This window comes from Sarcophilus harrisii, chromosome 1 (assembly GCF_902635505.1).
Source record: "Sarcophilus harrisii chromosome 1, mSarHar1.11, whole genome shotgun sequence".
In the NCBI taxonomy this organism is placed as follows: Eukaryota; Metazoa; Chordata; class Mammalia; order Dasyuromorphia; family Dasyuridae; genus Sarcophilus; species Sarcophilus harrisii.
In genome coordinates, this window is record NC_045426.1 from 360,781,011 (window position 1) to 360,804,313 (window position 23,303).

General features: G+C 32.8%; 1 protein-coding gene across 1 annotated transcript in view; it reads right to left on the bottom strand.

Annotated features, from left to right (window-relative positions):
- ME2 (malic enzyme 2) overlaps nt 1-23,303 on the bottom strand; it is a 69,991-nt gene that overhangs the window by 22,331 nt on the left and 24,357 nt on the right. The window contains exons 3-12 of the mRNA XM_003759547.4: nt 21,818-21,951; nt 20,052-20,201; nt 18,008-18,083; nt 16,727-16,888; nt 16,293-16,396; nt 15,557-15,666; nt 15,348-15,445; nt 14,106-14,219; nt 5,989-6,103; nt 3,477-3,619 (exon numbers count right to left, since the gene is read on the bottom strand). Coding sequence (XP_003759595.1) covers nt 3,477-3,619; nt 5,989-6,103; nt 14,106-14,219; nt 15,348-15,445; nt 15,557-15,666; nt 16,293-16,396; nt 16,727-16,888; nt 18,008-18,083; nt 20,052-20,201; nt 21,818-21,951 — 1,206 coding nt within the window. The remainder of the gene's footprint in view (nt 1-3,476; nt 3,620-5,988; nt 6,104-14,105; nt 14,220-15,347; nt 15,446-15,556; nt 15,667-16,292; nt 16,397-16,726; nt 16,889-18,007; nt 18,084-20,051; nt 20,202-21,817; nt 21,952-23,303) is intronic.

A 23,303-nucleotide genomic window follows, 5' to 3' on the forward strand; every position in this document is an offset into this window, starting at 1 on the left:
CATTTTTTGGATTTCCAGTTTTCTTGACTTATTACAGAATCATTGGAACACATAAGAGTTAGAAAGGATCTTAGAACTCATCTAGTCCCCCAGTTTCTTAAACTGTGGGCCCTATATGGGACTTTGTAACTGAATGTGATTTAACAATTTAAAAATTATGATTTGCTATCAGTACCTTTTTTTATATAGTTGGGTTTACATAAAAATTTCTTGGGTGAAAAGGGGTCGTGAATGGAAAAAGTTTAAGTCCTCCTCTAGTTCAATTCTGCCATTTTAAAGATGAGAAAACAGTGTCCTAGAGAGGTCAAAGAACTGGACTAAGGCAGAAATCTTTATCTAGTCTAGATATATCTAACATATGTAACATATCAATATATCTCTACACACAAACACGTATGCATGTGTGTAAGCTCCTAGAGGGCACAGACTTATGTTTTGTCTGTGTATCCTAAACACGTAACATGTAACTTGCATAGAAAAGGTGCATAACAAATGTGTAACAAACTAAAAGAGTCCATGGACTCAAGACTCTTAATGGGAATTTAGCTTTTGAGGAATGAAGGTGGGGTGATATTAAAATGACATTCTGGTTTTATTCACTTATACAACAACAATACTAATAGCTCACATGCTTATGTTTTTTAGTGATTTAATATAATGCATTATTTCATTTGATCTTCAAAATATGTTCTAATGGAAAGATTATTGGATTTAAAATTAGAAGACAAGGGTTTGAATCTTATTGCTACTCCTTATTAATTATGTGACATTGGTTAAGTTACTTGATCTCTCTGTGGCTCAGTTTTCTCACCTACAAAATAAGGATAATAAACTCTTACTTCTGACCTTACAAAAGGCTCTTGAGATTATGGCATGAGAATATATGTAAAAAACACTCTGAAAACTAAAAAGATCTGCATTAGGTGGCAGTATAAATTTTAATTACTAACATTTGGGAAAAAAACTACTAAAAATAAAGAGTTAAATGATGACCTGAACTTAAACCATGGATATTTTCCAAAATAGCACAGCATATGTTTGTTTGGGAAGATGACATAATTTTAAAAGATAACAGAGAAGGAAGATCCCTCAACCCATTTGCTTCTTCTGAGAGAACAATTCTCCAAATGGAAAGAGCAGAAAGTCCTCTTGAAAGAGTGATGCCGAAGACAGGTGAGGAAATAATAAGATGGAACCAAGCTACTTTAATTTATATCGTTTCCCAGTCTGGTCCCAGATTTAATTTCAAAATGACTGCTGGTAATTTTGAAGAGAAATCACAGAAAAAGAAAGACTAGAAATTTGACCAGTACTACTAATAATGTCAGAAAGAGTAGATTAAAGAAACTACAGACCTTGATATAGAACTGATATTGAGAAGATGGTAGAGTAGTAGGAAGTAGTACAGCTGAGCTCCTCCCTATAAATCCTCCAAACAGATCTAGAAAATGTACCAGGCAGAATCCTGATGGGAAAATCCAAGAACAAGTAATAGAGTTATTTTTCCTGCATAGGTTGGCAATAGGAAGACAGACTAAAAGATCTTCAGACCATGGAGATCAGTGGCCAAGGGAGCCATGTACTCTTAAGCATAGGGAGCAGTTTTGCACCAGGACGAGCAAAAGTCCCAGACTCACATGAGGGACTCTTGAAGAGGACAGGTGCCAATTAGAAGCACCATTGCCCACTTTCCAATTTGGTATCATGGATCCAGAGTATACTGAGGAGGGGGTGTATGCCCAGGGTGCTATTCTGAACAGTAGAAGGCCCAAGACAATGTATTGAGAAGGAGCAAGTTCAGAAGCCAGTAGCAGTCATGTGTTTCAGACCAAAGACAGACAGCAGAAATTTGAATCGCATTTTGGACATAGTCTGCAACCTGTAGAGGAATATCAAGGGCAGGAATTCCACACCAAAGGGTGCTTATACTTCTGTCAGTCTGAACCAGCAGAGCTTTCCAGGGGGCTAAGAGAACCTGAGACAAGCAACATTTACTGTTGTCCAACTCAGAAGCTTGTAGAGCTCAATTGGGGGTAGCAGTCACTTTTTGCTCTGGATCAGACCTGTTTGGGAGCACTAAAAGCTTTCGTTATGTTCTCACTTTGAATTGTGCCCGAGTTCCTAGAAAAACAATTCAGGAGTTTCAGCAGTTTGGGAGAGGAGGATTTTTGCTAACTGATAAAAATATATACTTAAAAAAACTGGCATTCATCTCCACGAAGAATTGAGCCAACATATTTTCTTAAAAACAAATCAAGCCATATTAACTTTATTTCCTTATTTTCCTTTGAGACTTTCTTTAGTCTCAAAGATCAAGGAAAATGGATACAGAAAGTCAAATAACAGTGCATTAAATAATTTTTATCATATTTAAAGTGCCAGTTGTTATTATTTGGGATGAACAGTGTCCCAAAAGCTTCTGTGAAGTTTTAAGTTAGTTTAAAATTGAACTAAAAATTGCAATGAGACGTTGGATCCCTACATATTGATTATTAAATCTTATTACTAATCTTAAAGCTTATTAAATCAAGTCTCACTATCTTCATGAATAAGATGATGAAATATGAGCAGGTATTGTTAATAATAATAATAATAATAGCAAACTAATGAATAATTGCTCTGTGTTAAATAGCAAGAGACTCAAAAGTAATCATGTCATCTAGAATACCAGATTTCCCATAATTGTTGTATCACCTATGTTTTGTCTTCCTTCACTCAAAAGATACCACAAATAAGAGATGCTATGATTTTATATTTTAACAGGTTCATACAGAGCAAAACACTATAGAATAAAGTATCCATGATCCACAAGCAAATTAAAACCAACAACTTGGTGCCATTCTCCATTCTTCCCAGCTAGGTATATGCTTATCAAAAATAAGAAGGGTCAATGTTGTTGTTGATACTTCGTTCTTGAAGATGATCAGACTCAAGGAAGTTCCTATACGATGGCAATACTATCTGACCATCATACATGCCAAACACAAATGATTTAAGACGTATCAGTTATTTAGGCTAGTTGTGTTCCTTTCCCTCTCTCCCATTAGAGTGGGCAAATCAGACTACCTTCTTTAGTCAACTTTTTTGACAAGATGATTACTCTTTAAAAATCATTATATTTTGAGTATCAGTTTTAATAACTGATTAGTTCAGTTCAAATCACACTTTAAACTACCTTTTCATTCATTTTTCTTTTAACAAACTTCAAAACACAGCTAAAATATTTGAATCAGATATATGCTTATTTTTCATCTTTCTCTTATAATTAATATATTTATGTATGTACTCTTAGTAATTTTTTGCCAAGCTCTGTGCAACAATCCAAATTCTACATGGATCAAATTCTAGTAATACATATAGCATTTAAAATACTCAAATCAGAAAAGATTGCTTATAGTAAATTTTTGATTGCTTAGAATTAAGTCTTAGAAAATTACATTTGTTTCTAAATTTGTTTTCTTATCCTCAATTATTACCTCTGTAAGTGTGTATGCTTCTTCAGCTGTGCATTCGGCCTTTATTGTAGGATTGCTTAATGCAAATATTACTGGCCGTTCATTGATTGAGGCCATGGCTTTGATCACATTAGGAGTAAAGAGTCGACCAGCACCTGCAACACCTGTAACATAAGAAAAATGAACAAAATATTTCATTATACAAATACATAACACCTCTCTCCTCTTTCATAATTAATGAGATGTAAGGCACTATTGGGATTTGTGAATACAAAGATAATGCCCTAGATCTTATAGAGCTTACATTCTTCTGTGAAGAAGAATAGCAAAAGATGTACACATTTTATACACAAATGTGATGAGCATAAGAAAAATTCAGGAAAAGAAAGACCACTAACAGTTTGAGCAATCATAAAAAAGACAACATTCAAGTTAATCTTTGAAGGCTTAAATTTTTGAGGTCCAGATCAGAGTTTGAGAAACATATTTCAGAATGTGGAGAAGCTTATGTGAATAGATGAAGTTCATAGAAAATGGAATACTGAGCTAATGGAGTAACTAATAGCCCAAAATGACTGTATTATCTGAAGGGGAATAGAATGAAACAAAACTGGAAAGGTAGATGGGAGCCATAAAAATGAAGAAGGCTTTAAATATCAGGCTAAGGTGTTTACTAAAGCACTGGGGAACCAATGAAGGTTTTGCAGTAGAGAGTGTGACATGGCCCAAGTCTGTGCCTCAGGAACATTATTTTGGAAGGTTTTTGGAGAACTTGCTGACATACTACTGAGGTGGTTATCAATTTTATCTCTAAGTTCAATAAACATTTCCTTATACATAATAAACACTCAATTCTTTATTGTTCATACTTTTTAACAATATTGATTTGAATAAAATTTCAATCATTGCAAAAGAATAGTCTAGAAAACTAAAATGAAAGAAAATGTTTCTTAAGCTCTCAAATAGTTTACAAGTCTCAGATGTCTCTGTGTTAACAAAATGGTAGGATCTTTATTTCAAGCCCTACTCAATGCAACAAAATTTCAGAATATCTGGACTTGTCCTTTGAATTTTTATAAAACTATGTTTACTATTGAAGTGAATGTTTTAATAACCTATTATGAAGGTCTTTTGTTCTTAAGACTATTTCCTTCTGAATTTTTTGCTCAAAAAGAGGCAACATATTATGCTGGCCTGATATCTTTCAATTTTTGGAGACAGAATTTTTGCATTTTGCTAAGAACAGACTTATAGAAAAGGAAGATTTCTTAGAGATTATTTAGTCTAATGCATTCACTTGAGAAATCTGAGGCACGGAATAATAAAATGACCTACTCAAACATAGGTCACATGGCTAGTTAGCTACAAGATCAGGAGTTAAATTTGGGTCTCCTCCCTAGCTCAACGTTTTTCATTCCCTTTACAGACCAGAAACAACATTTCTGATTGTGTATGTAGCATCATGAGGACAGTTTAGCATATTATCTTAGCTTTATCCAGAATGTAAATTCATTCTATCTTATTAACACTACAAAACACTCTACAATGAAGCATTAAGAAATAAACAATAATTCCTAGATAATATGCTATGCTTTCCATATATCATAAACAACAGAACTGTATCTAAATAGTGATCTTATGCTAAAAGGATGAATTAATGTATTTCCTTGACAAGCAATTATTAAGCTTTATGAAGAATTCTGTGCTAGGTGTTGGGGGAGACACACTGAGTCAATAAGATAAGACTTCTATTCTCACTGAGCCTGAGGGATGTGATATGCTCACAACCAAATGATACATGTGAAGTGGATAAGAGTTCGAGAAAGGACTCTAATCAATTCAAGGGACTAAAAGTACATAAAAATTGGGAGGAAGTACTTGAATTAGACTATGGGAAAGGTAGCAAGGTAACACTTGCAGGATATTCCAGGTAGAAAGAATACTATGAATAAAGGTACAGAGGTGAGTACAGGAAACAATGAGTAAAACACAGCCAGTAAGTATAGAGAGGAAGAGTATGAGACAGATTAGAAAAGAGAAGTGGTGTAATATTGTGAAGGACCTTAAGTATCAGGATGCTGAGCCTAAAACTCTATCAGTAGGTAATCAGAAGACACTAAAGAAACAGCAGCAACATACAATTCAACCAATATTTATGAACTGCAATATCCTCAGCTGGATGCTAGGCTTGAGCAGATCTGTGTATAAACAAGATTAATTTGATAATGGGGTGATAAATTGTAAAAAGGAGAGAGAAGGGGATGGGGAGAAGACTAGTTACTACAGGTAATTATGAGGGCCTGTCCCGGGGTAGGGAAGTGGGAAATGAAGACAGAGGTATTGTAGAAAAGCAGACAGTGTGGCTAATCACATTATGGAAAATGAGGAAGAAGCATGTATCAGAGTTGACATCAAGGTTTTCAATATAAGAATATGTATTCCTAAACCTCAAACTTGACTTTCTCAAGAGGCAACATTAGTTTGTGTTTGTTTAACAAACAGATCAGTAAATTGGATTACCATCTTTACTCACCAATAATAGCTGAAGGTTTAAGTATATTTACTGCATCTTCAAAAGTTTTAGGTATGTTTTCAGGAGCTAAGTGAGCAAATGGTTCTTGATGGCTATCTATCATATCTTTCCTTCCCTATATTTCCAAGTGAAATAATACTTTTGTTAGTATAGAAGTTATAATAAAAAGACATCATTTTTATAAGCATAATTTTATCTCTAATTTAGCCATGCACATCTTTCTATTTTCCTTTATAATTCTGAAGTGTTCCATTTTATTTATTCTTCCCCATATAGCAGAAGACCTTATTACTTCTAAAATTAGTTTTTTCCTATTGATGTCCTTTATCAAAATTCACTTGCTCTGGGAAATTCTCAAATCTCAAAGATCAAAAAAGAAAGAATATGATAATTAAAATTCTCCTAGTGTCCAGTCTTTTTTCTTTATATATATATATATATATATATATTTTTTTTTTTTCCATAAGATTTCTTGGATTCACTTCCATCTTGTGGTTTCTTACTGCCAAAGCTCTTCTCTATCACTGTTTATGAGACTATAAGATCTCTAAAGACACCACAGTGATAACATCACATTCAATTTTTGTATTCCCCACTGTTTTATGGGGGGAAATACATGATATGTGTTTGTTTATAAGTTTGTTGAAGTTAATATGTTGACCTGCAACCATTTTTCAACCTCTGTATTTACTCTTCCTTCAATCTTATTAGCAGCAGGAATTTTGCTTTTTTATAAAGTAATACTTTAATACTAGCATTCCTCTTAAAAAATATATACCATAGGTCCTAACTAAAAAATATTTTATTGACATTCCCCCTTATTATATGACTATCACTTCCCATGGAGTCCTACTAGTTTATTTCTATCTACCCCATAAAAACTATTCCTTGGAACAAGTAAGTACAACTGAACAAATTAAATAAACATCTTCCAATTACTTTTCACCTGAATTAGAACTAATCACAGGCTTCAAACATGCTCAGAATTTCATACTAAATTCTCCCCTGCCCCCCTGTTTCAGAAAAGGAACAAACTTTTGCAAAGTATTTCTAACACTTCTTTCTTCTCTCTCCCCTTCCTCTTTCTTTTTCTCGCTCTGTGTCTTCAAAGTTCCAAGCAAAGGACTAATAACAACATTGTTAGGGAGGGGAGCAAAGAAAAAACATCTTAGAAGATCACAAATACAGAGAGAGAAGAGACCTCAGAGGTCATCTAGTCCCAAATTCTCTTTGCAGAAAAAGACACTGAAATCCAGAGAAGTTAAATTACTTTCCAAATGTCCATCACACATGTAGCAGTAAACATTGGAGCAAGTTCTGAATCCAGGTTCTCTTGATTCAAACAACCGATCAAACAACAAGTATTTGTTATTTGCTTAATACTTGTCAAGCACTGTGCTAGGTAATGGGAATAGAAACACAAAAACAATGAAATAATTTCTTCCCTGCTTTACTTCACTGATATAGGGAACTCCTTTATAAAGGAAGTGCCTCTACAAATGTAAGTCAGCATTTACTCTATAATTTAGTCTTAGGTGTCTTTGGCATTGAAAAGTTGTATGACTTGCCTAATGGCACAAAACTAGCACATATTTTGTACCTAGGTCTTTCTGAATTTGAGGCCAGTTGCCCAAAGACTGTGCTACTCTGAATAAATAAATATAATGAATAAAGTTAACTTGATTTTGAGATTTTCTCCGAACTGGCAGAGATAGGGCTTGAAAAATTAATGGGTAGGAGTTATACATGATTGGTAGGAAAAGCAGAAGACCAAAAATGTGAGGAATTCTAAGGTGAGAGAACAAATGTGGTTATCATTTATCTTATCCTTGAACTATCTTATCCTTGAACAATCGTTCCAATTACTTTAAAAAATACTTTATTGATATACTCCCTTTAAAGAAAAAAGTGACTATTACTTTCCACTGACTACCTATTTATTTGCATCCATGTAAAGCTTTCCTTTGGGACAAATAAATATAATTGAACAAAGTAAATAAATACACATATTTTTTACTTTGTTAAATTTATTGTTTTATTTAATATATCACAATTACATTTTCATCTGACCCAGATAACTTTGTGGCCTCTTTTTGACACATTTAAGACTCATCTTGCTGAATTCCAATCTGATTTCAGACACTTACTAGCTATGTGACTCTGGACAAGTCACTTAACCCAGTTTGCCTCAGTTCCTCATCTATAAAATAAACTGGAGAAGAAAATGGCAAGAAAACCCCAAATGGAGTCATGAAGAATTACGTGTGACTGAAATGACTAAACAACTATCTACCTAACAGTAGTGCTGAGGAATGAACTTTGTAAACCTTAAAGTATTATATAAATATGCTTTTAAATATGATGCTTAACAAATTATTAAAATGACTGATTATAAGAAGACAAATGAAACTAAAACAGAAAAAGAGCGAGAGTTAACTATAGGCACAGGGACTGGAGCAGTGATTTGACTGGTACAGGAAAAATTCAGGTAAAACACTTAATCAATCAATTCAGGAGAGCATTTTCTCTGTAAGTTATATTTAAGATAATGTTCTGGAGTAGTCCTGAAAGGTTGAGTGACTTGTAATGGATCTAACAGACAATAGTGTCAAACTCAGAACTTGAAACCAGATCTTTCTGACTTCTAGGACTGTTCTTTGTCTTCTATTCCACAGATTATGGTGAAAACAAATAAGTTTGCTGTGGATAAGAGAAGAGGTGGAAGGACAAGTCCATAGTCAAAGGATAGAACTTTGAAGTTTAAGACAATGGAGACAGTACAGTTTTGTAGGATAATGAACTTATGTTTTTAATGAGGTAGAGAATTTATTACAGGAGTTAATAAATTATGAAGTCAAAGTATTTAGGTATTGAAAGGGTCATAGAATTAATGCCGAAGTCCTTCCAAATGATGGCAAGGAATAGGGACAAGAAAAAGCCTATGTTTTAAAGTAATATTGTAATTGAGAGTAAAATATTTTAACATATTGCAATTGGACCACTGAATAAATTAATATTTTTCAACAACTGAAATTGGGTCATTTAAAATTTTATGTTTTATATTAGTGTAATATGTAAAACTACTTAGCAGCAAAAGATTTAAAGAAAAATAACATTTTCTTTTCAATCTGGACCCTGGAATCAAATGATTTGGATAACAGGTAATTTCTATGTTGTATGTGCACACGCACACACACACACATATACACACACACAGTATTGTGTCCTGTTACATTTCTTTCCCCCCTGATCTGAAGGGTAAGGGGTAAGCTTACTGAATAAGCTTAACTGTGAATGGTTAAGATATTTACTATATGAAACAGATGAAGGAAGAGTCAGGAGTTTTATAAGACATATTTAACACAGGTAAGGTATTCAGAAGAAGAAATAGCAGGACATTTCTACACTGATTAGCACTGATCTAAAAAGAAAGTACTAAAGTCACACTAAAAAAAATTGTTTGCAACAGGTAGAAGCAAACTTAAGAGTTCTCAGCAAATATCTGACTTTTTTATCTGGGTGCTGGCCAAAATTTTCTCATCTGTAAGATATGGAAGTAGGACTGGAAAACTTCTAAGTCTAACACTTGGGGAAGAAGAAGAATAGATAAAGAAGGAATAGTGCAGAATAGTGCAGAGGGAAAGATGGAAAGGCAAGAAACAGTTTTTAGTCAGAAGAAAAAAATATGGAATAAGGGACAGGCTAAGATGCAATTATCTCTGTGGGCAGCTAAGGTAAGGTAGAGACATAAATCATGGAATATTGAATAGGTTAATGAACTAAAAATCAGAATAATCAAAAGAACATCATTGTGAATGTTTAAGTGGCCAAGTATGAGAGCAAGGAGTAAAATGGAGGAAAAATGTCAGGCCAGTGAATGAACTCTTTAGAAGAGAAGGGAGAGCAACCCAAAAACTATGACAGTAAACAGAATCTGTATAGAATGGATATCTGAGTAGAGGTTGCCAAGAAATGATATAAGAAAAGTCAGAAATAATAGCAAAAATAGATCAATTTTTTTCCTCAGATTCTAAGAGTTGGAAGGAATCTCAGATCTAGTCAAACCCATATCCTATAATATACCTGACAGGTGATTAATCTTAGATCTTAATCTTAAAATCCAAATCTTAAGTTTAAATTCTTCTTGAAAAACTTAAAACAGAGAATCCCACTATCTCAAGTCAGGTTTTGCCAGTTTGGGAAAGATTCCAAATCTTTCAATTACTGCTTTCAATTAAACAAGTTTAATTCCTCTTACATACAACAGTCCTTCAAATTCTAGAAAACAGTGTCATGTTTCCAGTCACTGTGAAAGACCAAACATAAAGCCCTGGGATACTCTACTGGAGACACCCTGCTATATTAACGCCGATTTAAAAATTACTATTGGAGGCCAATCAGTTATGTATCCAGCTGTTTAATGTATGACTGTTTAATATATATCTCTCCCATTTATTTCCCCCACAAGAAAAGTATGAGAACCTTTACTAAGATTTAGATAAATGCACATATCCTCTATTCAATGAATAATCCTATCAAAATAAGAAAATGAAATTAGTATGGCATATCCACTTCTTGCTTTATGTAATCTCTGATTTTCTATAGAACTATCTCTAATGATTTTTCTGAACCAGTGTATTGATGGAAGGAGCAACCAGCCTTAGGAAAAGTGATAAAAAAAAATGAAGCATTGACTGGAAAAAGTTAGGTTTAAGCCTAACTTTAAAAAAGAGAGTATGAGTAGATGACATAAAAAAAGGGAAGTTTATTATAAAAAGACAGCTAAAAGTTTTAAGAGAGAATGGGGAATGAGGAGTGATGTGGCTGAGGACAACAATAAAAGATGAAGTAAAAAGGACTTTCCTTTTGACAGATATCTATGTTGAATTACAGCAATCAGGGAAGTATGAGATAGGAATTTGTTAGCTGTATTACAAGGGAAGTGCTAAAATGACTGGAATTTATCCTAGTTGAGTTCTACAGTTTAAGGCTAATGGAGTCGGGAAAGATAAAGAGGGGAAAGTAACCATTTAACACCAGACAACACCCAGATGAGGCTGCCCATTTATTTCTCCATACTTCCTCTTCATAAGCCTTAAAACAGATAAGAAGGGTCATGTATGAGAGTATTTTAGTCCTAGGCATTTCATAGCTATTTTATTCTACCCACACCTCTTTCTACCACAAATTTAGCAAAGACAACTGTGGCAGAAACCAGACATCTGTGTGGGAAGCGACAGTGGTGTTGTTACCTTCATCCACTTGTGTTTCTGGTGATGAAAGAGAACTGAGGGGACAAACCCTGCAATCTTCCTTCCTCCCTCTTTTTAATATTTAATTTCTCCCTACCTATTAGGTTATTCCTAGATTATGGCAACAAATATGCTCAGATCTCATACACATGCATATGTGTATACACACATTTATAAATGTGTGTGTATATAAATACACACACACATAAAAACACACATTTGTATATGTATACATGTGCATGTATGTATACATGCATGAATATATCCTAGACAAGTTCTTTGATCAACCAAACCACTAGAAAAAGCCATCTACACACTGCCACCAATTTTTTTCACTTATTTCTGATTCACTCAATTGAAACTCACCTCTCAAAAGTTATTAATTTGTAATTACCAGATCTAATCACTTGTCTTAATCCTCTTCTCTGCAGCATTTCAATGCACTTTGTTCCTTTTGAATGCTCTTTCCTATTTTGTGTGACACTTCTTTTGGGTGTTCTCTTACCTGGCTGGTCATTAAATAATCTCAATGTAGATGATTCTTGAACTTACACATACACATCCATGTTGTTCCCTGAATTCTAATATTGCACCATAAACTGCTGATTAGATATTTTCAACTCGATATCCTAGTCTACTAATCTAACTGTCCAAAATAGAACCCAATAAATTTCTTCCTAATCTATTCTCTCTACTCAACTTTTTTTTTTTTTGAGGGCAAACATTTCTATACTTGATCACTTAGATTTGCAATTTCTAAATTCTAAATTCCTTGAGCTTTCATTCTCCCCTATATCCAAAGAGTTCCCAAATCTTTCCAGTTCTACCTCCATATCATCATTCTCATCTGCCCCCATCTCTCATTCACATAGTTAACAATCTAGTTCAGGGTTTTATTATCTCTTGCTTGAACCACTGCAAAATCATCCTACTGAGCACCTAGCCTTAAGTTTTTTCCCTCTCTAATCCATTCTCCACAGATAGCAACCACAGGGATGCCAAAATGATTCTCCTAAAATTCCACGACGACTACACGATGACCACTTGCTAAAAAGAAGTTCCAGTAGTTTCCCAGTTGTTTCTAGGATCAAATACACACCCTTGTTAGGCACTTAAAATGCTTCTCAACGTGGTTCTAGGTGACATTTCTAATTTATTGCAAGTTACTCTCTTTTATGCGTCTTTTTGTTCCAAATAAACTTGCTGTTCTGATTTACAATATTCCCATGTCCCATCATGCTTAGACATTACTATCTTTTCACCTTTGTTTTTGGAATCCTTGGGATGTCCATTACTTCCTGAATAAAGACTTTCTTGACTTCTGACACCCTGATATTGTCCTGGCCTCAGCAATTTCAAGTACAAGAAACTCTTGGTGGAGTGAACTCTTTATCACTGCAGGTCAGCGCCTTATCTGAAACTTGTAGGCTTCCTGGCTTCAAAGCCCATTTTTTTCCTACCATTTGTGCCCCCCAAAGTAACATGTAAATATATTAAATTTACTTATATGTGCAAATTTTGTTTTCTCCAATAGAATGTAAGATCTTTGAAGGATTCATCAGGTATTTGGTTTTTAGAGTCATTTGTTACTCCTCCCTTCTATTGTTTCCTTTCCCAGTGAATAATAAAAAAGAAATTAAAATGTACAGTCTAGAAAAAATCCTTTCCCTATGCCCTTCCCACATTTCTTTTCTTCTCACAATTGACTCCACCCTCTGCATACTCAATGGCCTTCCTTCTTGCTGTTCCTCCCTCAGGACATGCCATCTCAACTACATCTTCTGATTGGTTGCCCCTGGAGTGTTCTCCATTCTTACCTCCACCTTCTGGCTTTCTTCAAGACTCAGCTCAAATCCTTCCTTCTATAGAAGGAAGTCTTTCTCTTATGCTTCCCACTGCTAAAGATTTCCTTCTAGAATTACTTCCTATTTATACTGTATATATGTTGTCTGTATATAGTTATTTATGTATTACTTCCCTCATTAAAATGTAGAGGCAGGGACCTTGGTTTTGCCTTTCTTTATAAGCCCCAGAGTAATTTAGCATAGTACCTGACACAGAGTAGGTACTAATTATGTAATAATTCATAGGAATGCAATCTTTAGGAAAAAGAGAAAGACTGTAAGGAATTTTGGAGAAGAAAAGCATTGCCATCATCTCTCTCAGCAAAACCAATAGCAACATCTCTGAAGTGGCACCATGGCTTAACCTCTTGCCTTGACTGTGATATAGACAAATACTGTTGTCTCTTCATCAATTCAAAAATGAATCCTGCCCGATCTAAAATACTTTTATGTGGTGCTCCCTGCTTAGCTCAAACTCCTGACTGAATTTCTCAAGGACTTAGTTCAGAAGCTTCCTCAGAGCTGGGTTGAGAGCCTTCTTGGCTCTCATTCAGACACATGCTTCTGGGATGCCTGCCTCTTTGACAAACTCAAGAAGTTCCATTTTGACCCATGGAACGTCTTCATAGTATATGTTAGAGAGAGATGCCATTGGTTAAAAAAAATTATTTTATTTTCAAAAAGACCCTTTAAATCAAATGAAAACAAAAAATCCTTTTTCCTGTAATAGTAAGCTTCCAGAAACAATTGATAATTGTGATGAATTCATGACATCTGGATCTCATTAAAAGGTTTGGAATTAGACTTATATTTTATATTCCCATGCCTTCTCTACTCACTGGACTAGAATATTCATAATGGAAACTACATCGATTTTAAATAATAAGATGGTTTTGTGATATTAAATACAATAATATTTGAAAATTATATTTTTTTTTACAAAAAAAAAAAAATCAAACGTTAAAATACTACTGGGGGAAAAAAAAGTGTTTAGCTACACAAATTTCAATTGAAACCTTACCTTGACTAATAAGCCAAACTTGTCAAACATCCAGATTTTTTTTCGTGCTACTTCTTCTGAAATACCATTTTCCATCATGGCCATAACGATGAGATTTGCAATTCCAAGAGCGGCCTGATTAACAAAATTTGAACTTCAAAAATCAAAGAAATATAGCCCTTAATTTTATTAACTTCCATAAAGAACTATTTTATCCAAGATCAATATCTATCACCAATTATTGGTATCAAAACAATATAGGTTTCCCCCTCATAAATATTCCAAAAGCCACTTTCCTATGAAACATGCCCATTCATTTTATGTATAGATGCCACGAGGTATGTAGCTAACTAGACATTAAGATAAATATATATTCAGGTAGATAGGTATATATGTGTCTATATATATACTTGTACTTGCATATTCTGATACCTCACTGTGACAAGTAATCTTGAAGTAACAGCGACTAGGATAACAGTGCTGCTTTGCTGAACAGACTTTGAGTATGAATTCAACTGATAAACTCTCTGTCTTGTTTGATAATAAGCCTAATTAAATTCAGAGAGGCTAGTTTTGGTCAGAGAAAAATAGGCTTTTCAGTCAGAGTTTCTCTCTTTTTTAATTCAAGCTTTTTATTTTTCAAAATAAATGCATGGATATTTCTTTGGCATTAACCCTTGCAAAATCTTGTGTCCCAATTCTACCCCTCTTTCCCCACTCCGTCCCCTAGATGACAAATAGTCCAATATATGTGAAACATGGTAGAAATTTATGTTAAATCCAATATATGCATACATATTTATACAATCATTTTGCTACACAAGAAAAATCAAATCAAACCAGAAAAAAAAAAAAATGCAAGCAAACAACAACAAAAAGAGTGAAAATGTTATGTTGTGAACTACCCTCAATTCCCATAGTCTCCTCTCTGGGTGTAAATGACTCTCTTCATCACAAGATCACTGTAACTGGTCTGAATTATCTCATTATGAAGAGAGCCACATCCATCAGAATTGATCATCATATAATCTTCTTGCTGTGTATAATGATCTCTTGGTTCTACTCATTTCACTTAGCATCAGTTCATACAAGTCTCTCCAGGTCTCAGTCAGAGTAATTCTCAGACCATCTGCAAAACCACTTGATTTTTTATATCCTCTCTATACATTATACAATCATGATTTCTATGTAGTATTACATAATTTTTAATTCCTATCTTTATTTTCATAGCTTAAAAAAAAAAAAGCAATTAAAAGAACTCACCTCTCCTGCACCAAGGAACAAGATAGTATGCTCAGAGATTGGTTTATCAAGAACTTTCTGTACAGAAAGAAGACCTGATAGTGCAACAGAGGCTGTCCCTATTAAAAACAACAATAACAACAAAAGCCCCATAAGATTTAACATGGAAAAGCACATTTTAAAAGTGGTTTTTGTTTTTAAAGTAGTAATAAAATCTAAAATTATTTTACCTTGAATATCATCATTGAAGGTACAATATTTTTCTCGATATTTTCTTAGAAACCTGAAAGCATTGTGATTTCCAAAGTCTTCAAACTGAATAAGTGTGTTCTGGCCATATCTTAAAATCAGAGCAAAATCCAAACATAGTTGAACTAATCATTTTAAAATTGCTTATATTCCAAGATATTACATTGTATCCTTCAAAACAATTATTTTTGTTGTTTAATTGTTTCCAGCTGTGTTTGACTTTTCAAGATTCCACTTAGGGTGTTCTTGTCAAAGGTACACTGGACTAGTTTGCCATTTCCTTCTCCATCACAACAATTCTTACTGGATACTTTTGTACCTATAATCTCATTAATCACACTAGGCATCATAATGGCTAAGAAGTGTTACCTATTCAACAAACATCTATTAAAATACAGCATTGTGAAAGAACATAAGAGACGCCTGAAGACATTGTTCCCAAAAGCTCTTCCTTTGAAAAAACTTAAAATGCAATTTTGTACATGGTATATAAATATGAAAAATAAGAGAATTCAAAGCAATGTGAGGAACAAATGAAATATGTAAACCTTCCAAACCACTCTGCAAATCTTAACGTGCTACATAAAATGCTATTATTATTATCTTACAAAGTTTTGTTGCTACTTTTAATAAATTTATCTTGTAACTGGAAGCCCCCTTCATACAACCTAGTAATTTTTCCCTAATACCTTAATATACTTAAATTTTATTAAATACCTGTCAGTTATGGCTGCCATAAATTCATCAATCAGGTCATCATAACGGTATGAGCGATCTCTTTTCTGATATAAGCCCATATAAAATGGATCTTTTAAGAGTGACTACAAAAGAAAACAAACAGCATAAAAAATGTTATTTACACAATTTCCATGTAAAAATGTAGCATTAAATGAATTAATAAGAAACTAAAATTCTTGCTATTTTTCCTAAAACCTCTTTGTAGCCTTGCACTTTATCATACTAGATATAATGTTTAGTTTGACTACAAAACCAACAGCTAAGCTAAATTCAATCAATAATTCAGAGCCAAAAATATATAATGCCTGGAAAATTTTTTTCTTATTCATCAATTAGGAAAAAAATACAAAAGAAATAATTTTCATAACAAAGAACTGGCAGACAAATAAGAAGGTGGAAAATGTTAAACTCACTGGATTGTCAGTTCCCACGTCAATACACACAGGGAGGCACTTATCTGGCCGTATTCCAGCACAAGCTGTATATAAACAAAGCTTTCCTACTGGAATTCCCATTCCATAGACACCCAGATCTCCAAGGCCCAATATTCTCTCTCCGTCAGTTACCACAACAGCCTTAATTACAAAAAGATAGATGTTAAAAGTTAAGTTAAAATATTAGAGGTTAAAATGGTATTTTTATAGGATTTGTTTCTTAATGTACTTGTAACTATAACTTTGTCATTCAAATTATGTACCTTAAAAAATTTAAAAGAAAATAACCTAAAAAGAACACTTGACCTTCTAGAACTATTCCTTGATAAAAGTATGTTAAAAAAAAAAAAATGAGTTAAAACTAATCTCTCTCTGCTAAAAGCTCTCCCTGGTAAACCTTTAATTTAAACATGGAGGCAAAAGAATGTGCTAAAGGAACAAAAGCCTTTAATGTGTCAAATCACTATAATGGATAAAAAAAGAAATTGTCACACAAATATATGCATGACACGGATATCTAAATTATTTTAATGGATAAAGATGGCTCTTTGGCTAAAGATAGTATAGTGAGTTTCACTATTTAAGTATTTATCCCCTCAGAATTAACAAAGTTCTTTTCAAAATAATTTTTTTACTGAGATATTCAAGCATACAAATGTAAAAACAAAAACATTTATAGGTAAAGATGCTGAAAGGAAACCCAGTAATGAATTTGGAATCCAAAGATTTGAGTTCAGAATTTTAACTATCATTATAAATCATTTCTTCAAATTTTAAAATGGGGATAATGATACTACTAACTAGATATCCCTCACACTATTGTAGTAAAACTTGTTAGTAAAGTATGCAAAATGCCTTTGTTCAAATAGGAAATGGATCTAACCTAGAGCTTTTAAAGAATTAAAAAAATCTAGCAATCAGTCTTACACAAAGAATAAAATCATGAACCCCCAAATAAAGCTTCTTGGTATTTTAAATACTAAAAAACTGAAATCTAAAAGAAGCTGGGAGCAGGCAAGGGTCAACATTATTGCCTTTCTCTTTTTCTGAGTGAATCAATCTTTTCACATCAGCGATTCCTAAAGAGAAAGGCTATCCCTTACATTTGTACAATACCATGATATCCTCATTGAAAAAAAGCACTATGACATAAAAGTGCAAAATAAACTATGACAACAATGAAAAATGTTGATGTCTATGTACACAGGTAACTTAAAGGGAAAGACAACATTGTGAAAGGGAGAGTTGTGCTATTAGTACCTTAACATCATTTTCTGGCCAGTTATCCACAATTGATCTAATATGGCCTCTGTCTGAGATTGAAATAAATAATCCCCTGCAATAGAACAAAAACACTTTTGCACTTTACAATAGTTTACTTTCTTTTGTGTTATGAAGTCCCTCCCTCCCAACTATTAGTAAATTAGACTACTTTGTGAAGTTTATTGAGAAAAGGCAAAGTCATTGCATATTTTAAAATTGATCTAATTATGCCCCACTGATAAAACTGGTTATTACACAGCTGTCAAGGGACATTATATTAAAATGCTATCATTGTTTTATGTAAGATCAGGCTACCATACTCAAATAAGCTAAAAGCTATCAAAATGATATAAAAGTCAATCATCAACATAAGTATGAAATTATAACAACTTCTATGAAGTAAATCAATATAAAACTGTCATTAGAGCTTAAAAGAGTAGCAAACAAGAGAGAAGAAAATATGTAATGGCAAAGTTATATAAAATAATACTCTTATCCAGAGTAAAAGGAGACTTAATTATTTGGAAAAAAATTTCTCTCCCCCTCGCCAAACTATATTTGAAGATATAGTCAAATAGAAATCAAAAAAGTAAAATCCAATTTTGCTATAATTTTCAATCTTGTGCCAACTCATCCTTACACAATCTCTATGTTGCGGTTCCAACTCTTAGGCCAAATAATCATTCGTCCATCAACAAATATCTATTTATTGAACATCTAACATCTAAAAGCACTATGCTAAGTACGGCATGTTATGGTACGATTTGCAAAGCTTAAAATTTACCTGAAGAGGTAAGACATAAAAAGAAAATGAATATAAAAAAAAACATGACTGACACAATCAAAAATGGTCACAATATCTTGGAATTAGAAAATCGGAAAGATCATCTAGACCAGTTCAAGTCTGACTGGGAAAATTCTCAACAACTTCCAAAACAAGGGAGCAAAGAATGATTAAGGGATAATAAAGTCATCAGCCTAGATGAAGAAAAAAAAAATTCATGTGAAATACTAGGAAGAAAAAGTAAAACAGTACATTCGAGATGAGTTAGGGAGAGCAGTAAAAGGGAAGAACATAAAGGATTTTTAAGAAGGAAAATGGGAGGTAGTGTGCAGTATGGACTAGATGAGGGAATCTGATGAGAAAGCAAAAAAGCAAGCAAGAGAGAAAGAAAGAAAGAGGAGAGAGAGAGAGAGAGAGAGAGAGAGAGAGAGAGGGAGGGAGGGAGGGAGGAAGTATGGCAAGATTTTTGTTTAGTTCTATCAGCTGAACAAAAGACATTAGGATATAATGAAATGATAAGAGAAACAAACCACCAGAACTCAGTACTCTTCATGAATATGTGTGTGCTCAAGATACTTAGAACTAGAAAAATCACTATCTGACTACTAAATGGAAAATGAAGCTTTATCTAGTTAAGAAAGGGAAAAAATGAACAGAAAAATATAAAGTTAAAAAACAATTGAGGAAAATCTCTTAAATTAGTAAGAAGGCAGTCACAGCCAGACTGCCAAGTATAGTTTTAGTGAAAAGTAGACTATATCTCTATTAGAATTCAAAAAGAATTCCCAAAGAGGTATCTTGATATAGTCAAAAAGAACAACAGACTGAGAATCAAAAGACCTCTATTTTCTTCCTGGCTCAAACACTAGATTTCTCTGAATCTAAATTTCTTCATCTGTAAATAGCAATTAAAATACAATTTACTTACAAAATACTTTGCAAACCATAAGGAATGACATAAATATTAATTATTATTACTTAGTATTGTGCTTATTTTTTGAGCATGAAATAGAAGAAATCCACATAAATTTTAGGAGCAAAAAGAATATAGAAATAATCATTTCTGTCAAAAAAGAAGTTTGCTTGTTGTTTTTCTATTACTTTTACTTAAGCTACTGTAATATAGAAAATATAAGACATGAGGAATAAGAGGCATGTCAATACACAGACAGGAACTACAGATTAAGTATAATACACTGTATTTTCTATAAGCCACAGTCACAATAATTTCTAAACATAAATAAGAATTAGCTTTACTTTGGTCTCTGAAAGATGTGTCCATATTGTGAACAGGCTAGACCCACTGTTGGAGTATATACTATTGGCATTAATCTTTCAATGTCATCTTGAAGAATCCTATAAAATAACTTTTCATTTCTTTCTTGGACTCCCATTATGTAGATATATCTGAAAATAAGCATGGTACATGGTAAATAAACAAGCTTAAAGATGATTTACTGCTCATGCTCCAAAAATATACATGAATATAGCATTGCATATTAATCACTTGGTTAATAACACAGAAAGCACTACTTTTTAAAGCAATGTGATCATAAAAACTCGTGTTTCTGACTATGAATTCAGAAAAATATAACATAAAACTTCATTCAACTCTAGGAATCAACAATAACCAATAAAGATTTCTATTTATGCACTTAAATGTATTTAAATATAAAACATAACAAGCGAATGCCCAGAGAAAGAACTCTGGGAGATGACTAAAAACCATTACATTGAATTCCCAATCCCTATATTTATGCCTACCTGCATTTTTGATTTCCTTCACAAGCTAACTGTACAATATTTCAGAGTCTGATTCTTTTTGTACAGCAAAATAACGTTTTGGTCATGTATACTTATTGTGTATCTAATTTATATTTTAATGTACTTAACATCTACTGGTCATCCTGCCATTTGGGGGAGGGAGTGGGGGGTAAGAGGTGAAAAATTGGAACAAGAGGTTTGGCAATTGTTAATGCTGTAAAGTTACCCATGCATATAACTGTAAATAAAAGGCTATTAAATAAAAAAATAAAAAAACATAACAAACTATGAAAAAGAATTTAAATATTTATAGATTCTAAAAAAAGTAAATAATATTTAAAAAAACATTGATTACAAATTATTATAAAACTCTTCCTATACTTTCCTTTGATCAGTTCTGGTCAAGAGAAAAATAAATGGAGAAGGTATGCAAAACCAAAGTATTACTGTCACAATATCTCTTAAGAATAGGTTAAATCTCTTTAATTCTTTCCTTTAAACCATACTGCTTCTCTGTGACAAATATTCAGAATAGGGAGAGCAATTTAATAAGTGGCTTAAAATCCATGTAATGTAAGAAAAAAATACAGAAAACAGATAAATGAAATACAGAAAGATGACTTGGAGGGAGGACATGGTAATTATTTTCAAACATATTAAGGACAATCACACGGAAGGGGGATTAGATTTATTTTTCTAGTTTTAGAATCTGACTTCTTAAATTGTGGTTCATGACCCCATATGGAAGTCTCATAACTAAATGTGGAGGTCATGAAATTATAATTTTTATCAGTTAATGTTTGATTTGTGTATCTGTTACATATACCTATATACCTAGAGTTATGTAAAAATTTCTCAAGAAAAAAGGGGTAACAAGTGGAAAAAAGTTTAAGAAACTCTATTTTAGAGGATAGAAAGGCAGAACTGGAATAACTAGAAGCCAATTTCGATCTGTTAAAAGAAAGGACTTTTAAATAACCTCCTAGATACAAAGGGATATTGTAAAGGAAATTCCTGCATTTGGTGGGAAATCAGATAAAATATTCTATAGGCAAACCTAGGAAAAGTTTCCCCTCAATAAACTTACAATGACAAATAAAAGTGAAATAAAATTATTTAAATAATCAAAAGAAAACAAATTGCAGTACAATGTCAAAGCACTGGTTATACTACAATAATGAAATTAGTTTAATCCTAAAAATTGGAATCAAACCCCCACCCCCAATTTAACAAAAAACAAATTTCTGACAAATTCTTACTTTTCCAAAGGATCACTTATTCTTTTTATGTTTCTATGGAATCTTAAAGCTTGAATATCCTGTGTCTCTATTTTAGGAGGTAGAAGTCCTTGAAGTCCAAGCATTTGTCGTTCTCTCAATGTAAATGCCATTCCCTAAAGGAGTAAAGGTCACAAAATTGTTTATAAAAAATTTAATCAACATTCATAAGCAAATTTCAGGATTATTAATTATTTGGCTTTGAATTATCTAAACCCTTTCCCCCTATTCATCTCTACTTCTTGGCTTTTTTAAAAAATCCCATTTGTGACCTACTATAATTGATTATTAAAGATAATTTTATATAATTGTCATAAATAACATAAAGTTATCAATACTACATCTTCATTTTGGTAGATTACCAGCAAATTAATAAAGTTAGTAAATTTCATTAAAACCTGTTAGGCAACTAACTTCTTACTAGAAAACATGAGCAACAAATAAGTCAAACTAATGTTATCATGGGATGCTCTGTAATTAAAATACATCTTTATCTTTTGAGTTCCAAAAGTTGGAATAATTTCATGACTTTTAGCATATCACTTCTCAAAAAGTTTTCCTCCCTTTTCTCTTTCACTCCCAAACAGGCTTGAGAAATGGCCACTTGTCAAGTATATTGTGGAGAGGACTGTTTTGCAGGTATAGGTTAGATCAAAAGTCCACTGAGATCTCATCCAAATCTTAGAATCTATAAAGCCAGTAATAAAAAATAACTGGCTTTTCATATTAACATAAAGTGAGAAAGACTGAAAATCTGAAATCTGGCATGTCTCAATCAGAAATTTACATATTTTTAGATAGGTTACAGGACAAAATAACTAGTATGAATTATTTTGTCCTTATCTTCTACTTAAACCAAGATAAAATGCCAATTTAAAATATATTTTTGAATTCTATATGCAAGAATCTGAATGTCAGTTTCCTAATATAAGAATTTCATTGATGGATATTTATGGACTTTGCAACATAAGACAGAAGATATCCCTTTATTCAACAGCTCTGAAATGTCTTTTAAAACTGTATTACTAAAAGGAGCCACTACTAATGAAATTAGTTAAAATTTTATTTGGCAAAAAAAAAAAAAAAAAAAAAAAAAAAAAACAAACAGTTGACAAAACCATGCCATTGGAAATAAGCTTCTTTAAGAGAAGCTCCTCTACTCAGACCCACTCTACTCTATTCATTGAAGAAAAAACCCCAGCCTTAACTACCTATCAAATGAGCAGTAAGTCACCTTGGGCTTTGTTTCAAGCTGGAAATGGATAAATAAAAGGGACCATTCATTAAGTTCATTTTCCTCGCTGCCCTCTAAGAGAAATTCTGAAAATAATAGTACACAAACTCTAGCTACTCCTGCAATTAAGGGTTTCAATGTTAATTCAGAATCCTGAAAGCTATAAGAAGTTGAGTTTTCTTATATGTGTTTCCAGAGTGCTATGATACATTTTAGATGAAATCTAACTACCTA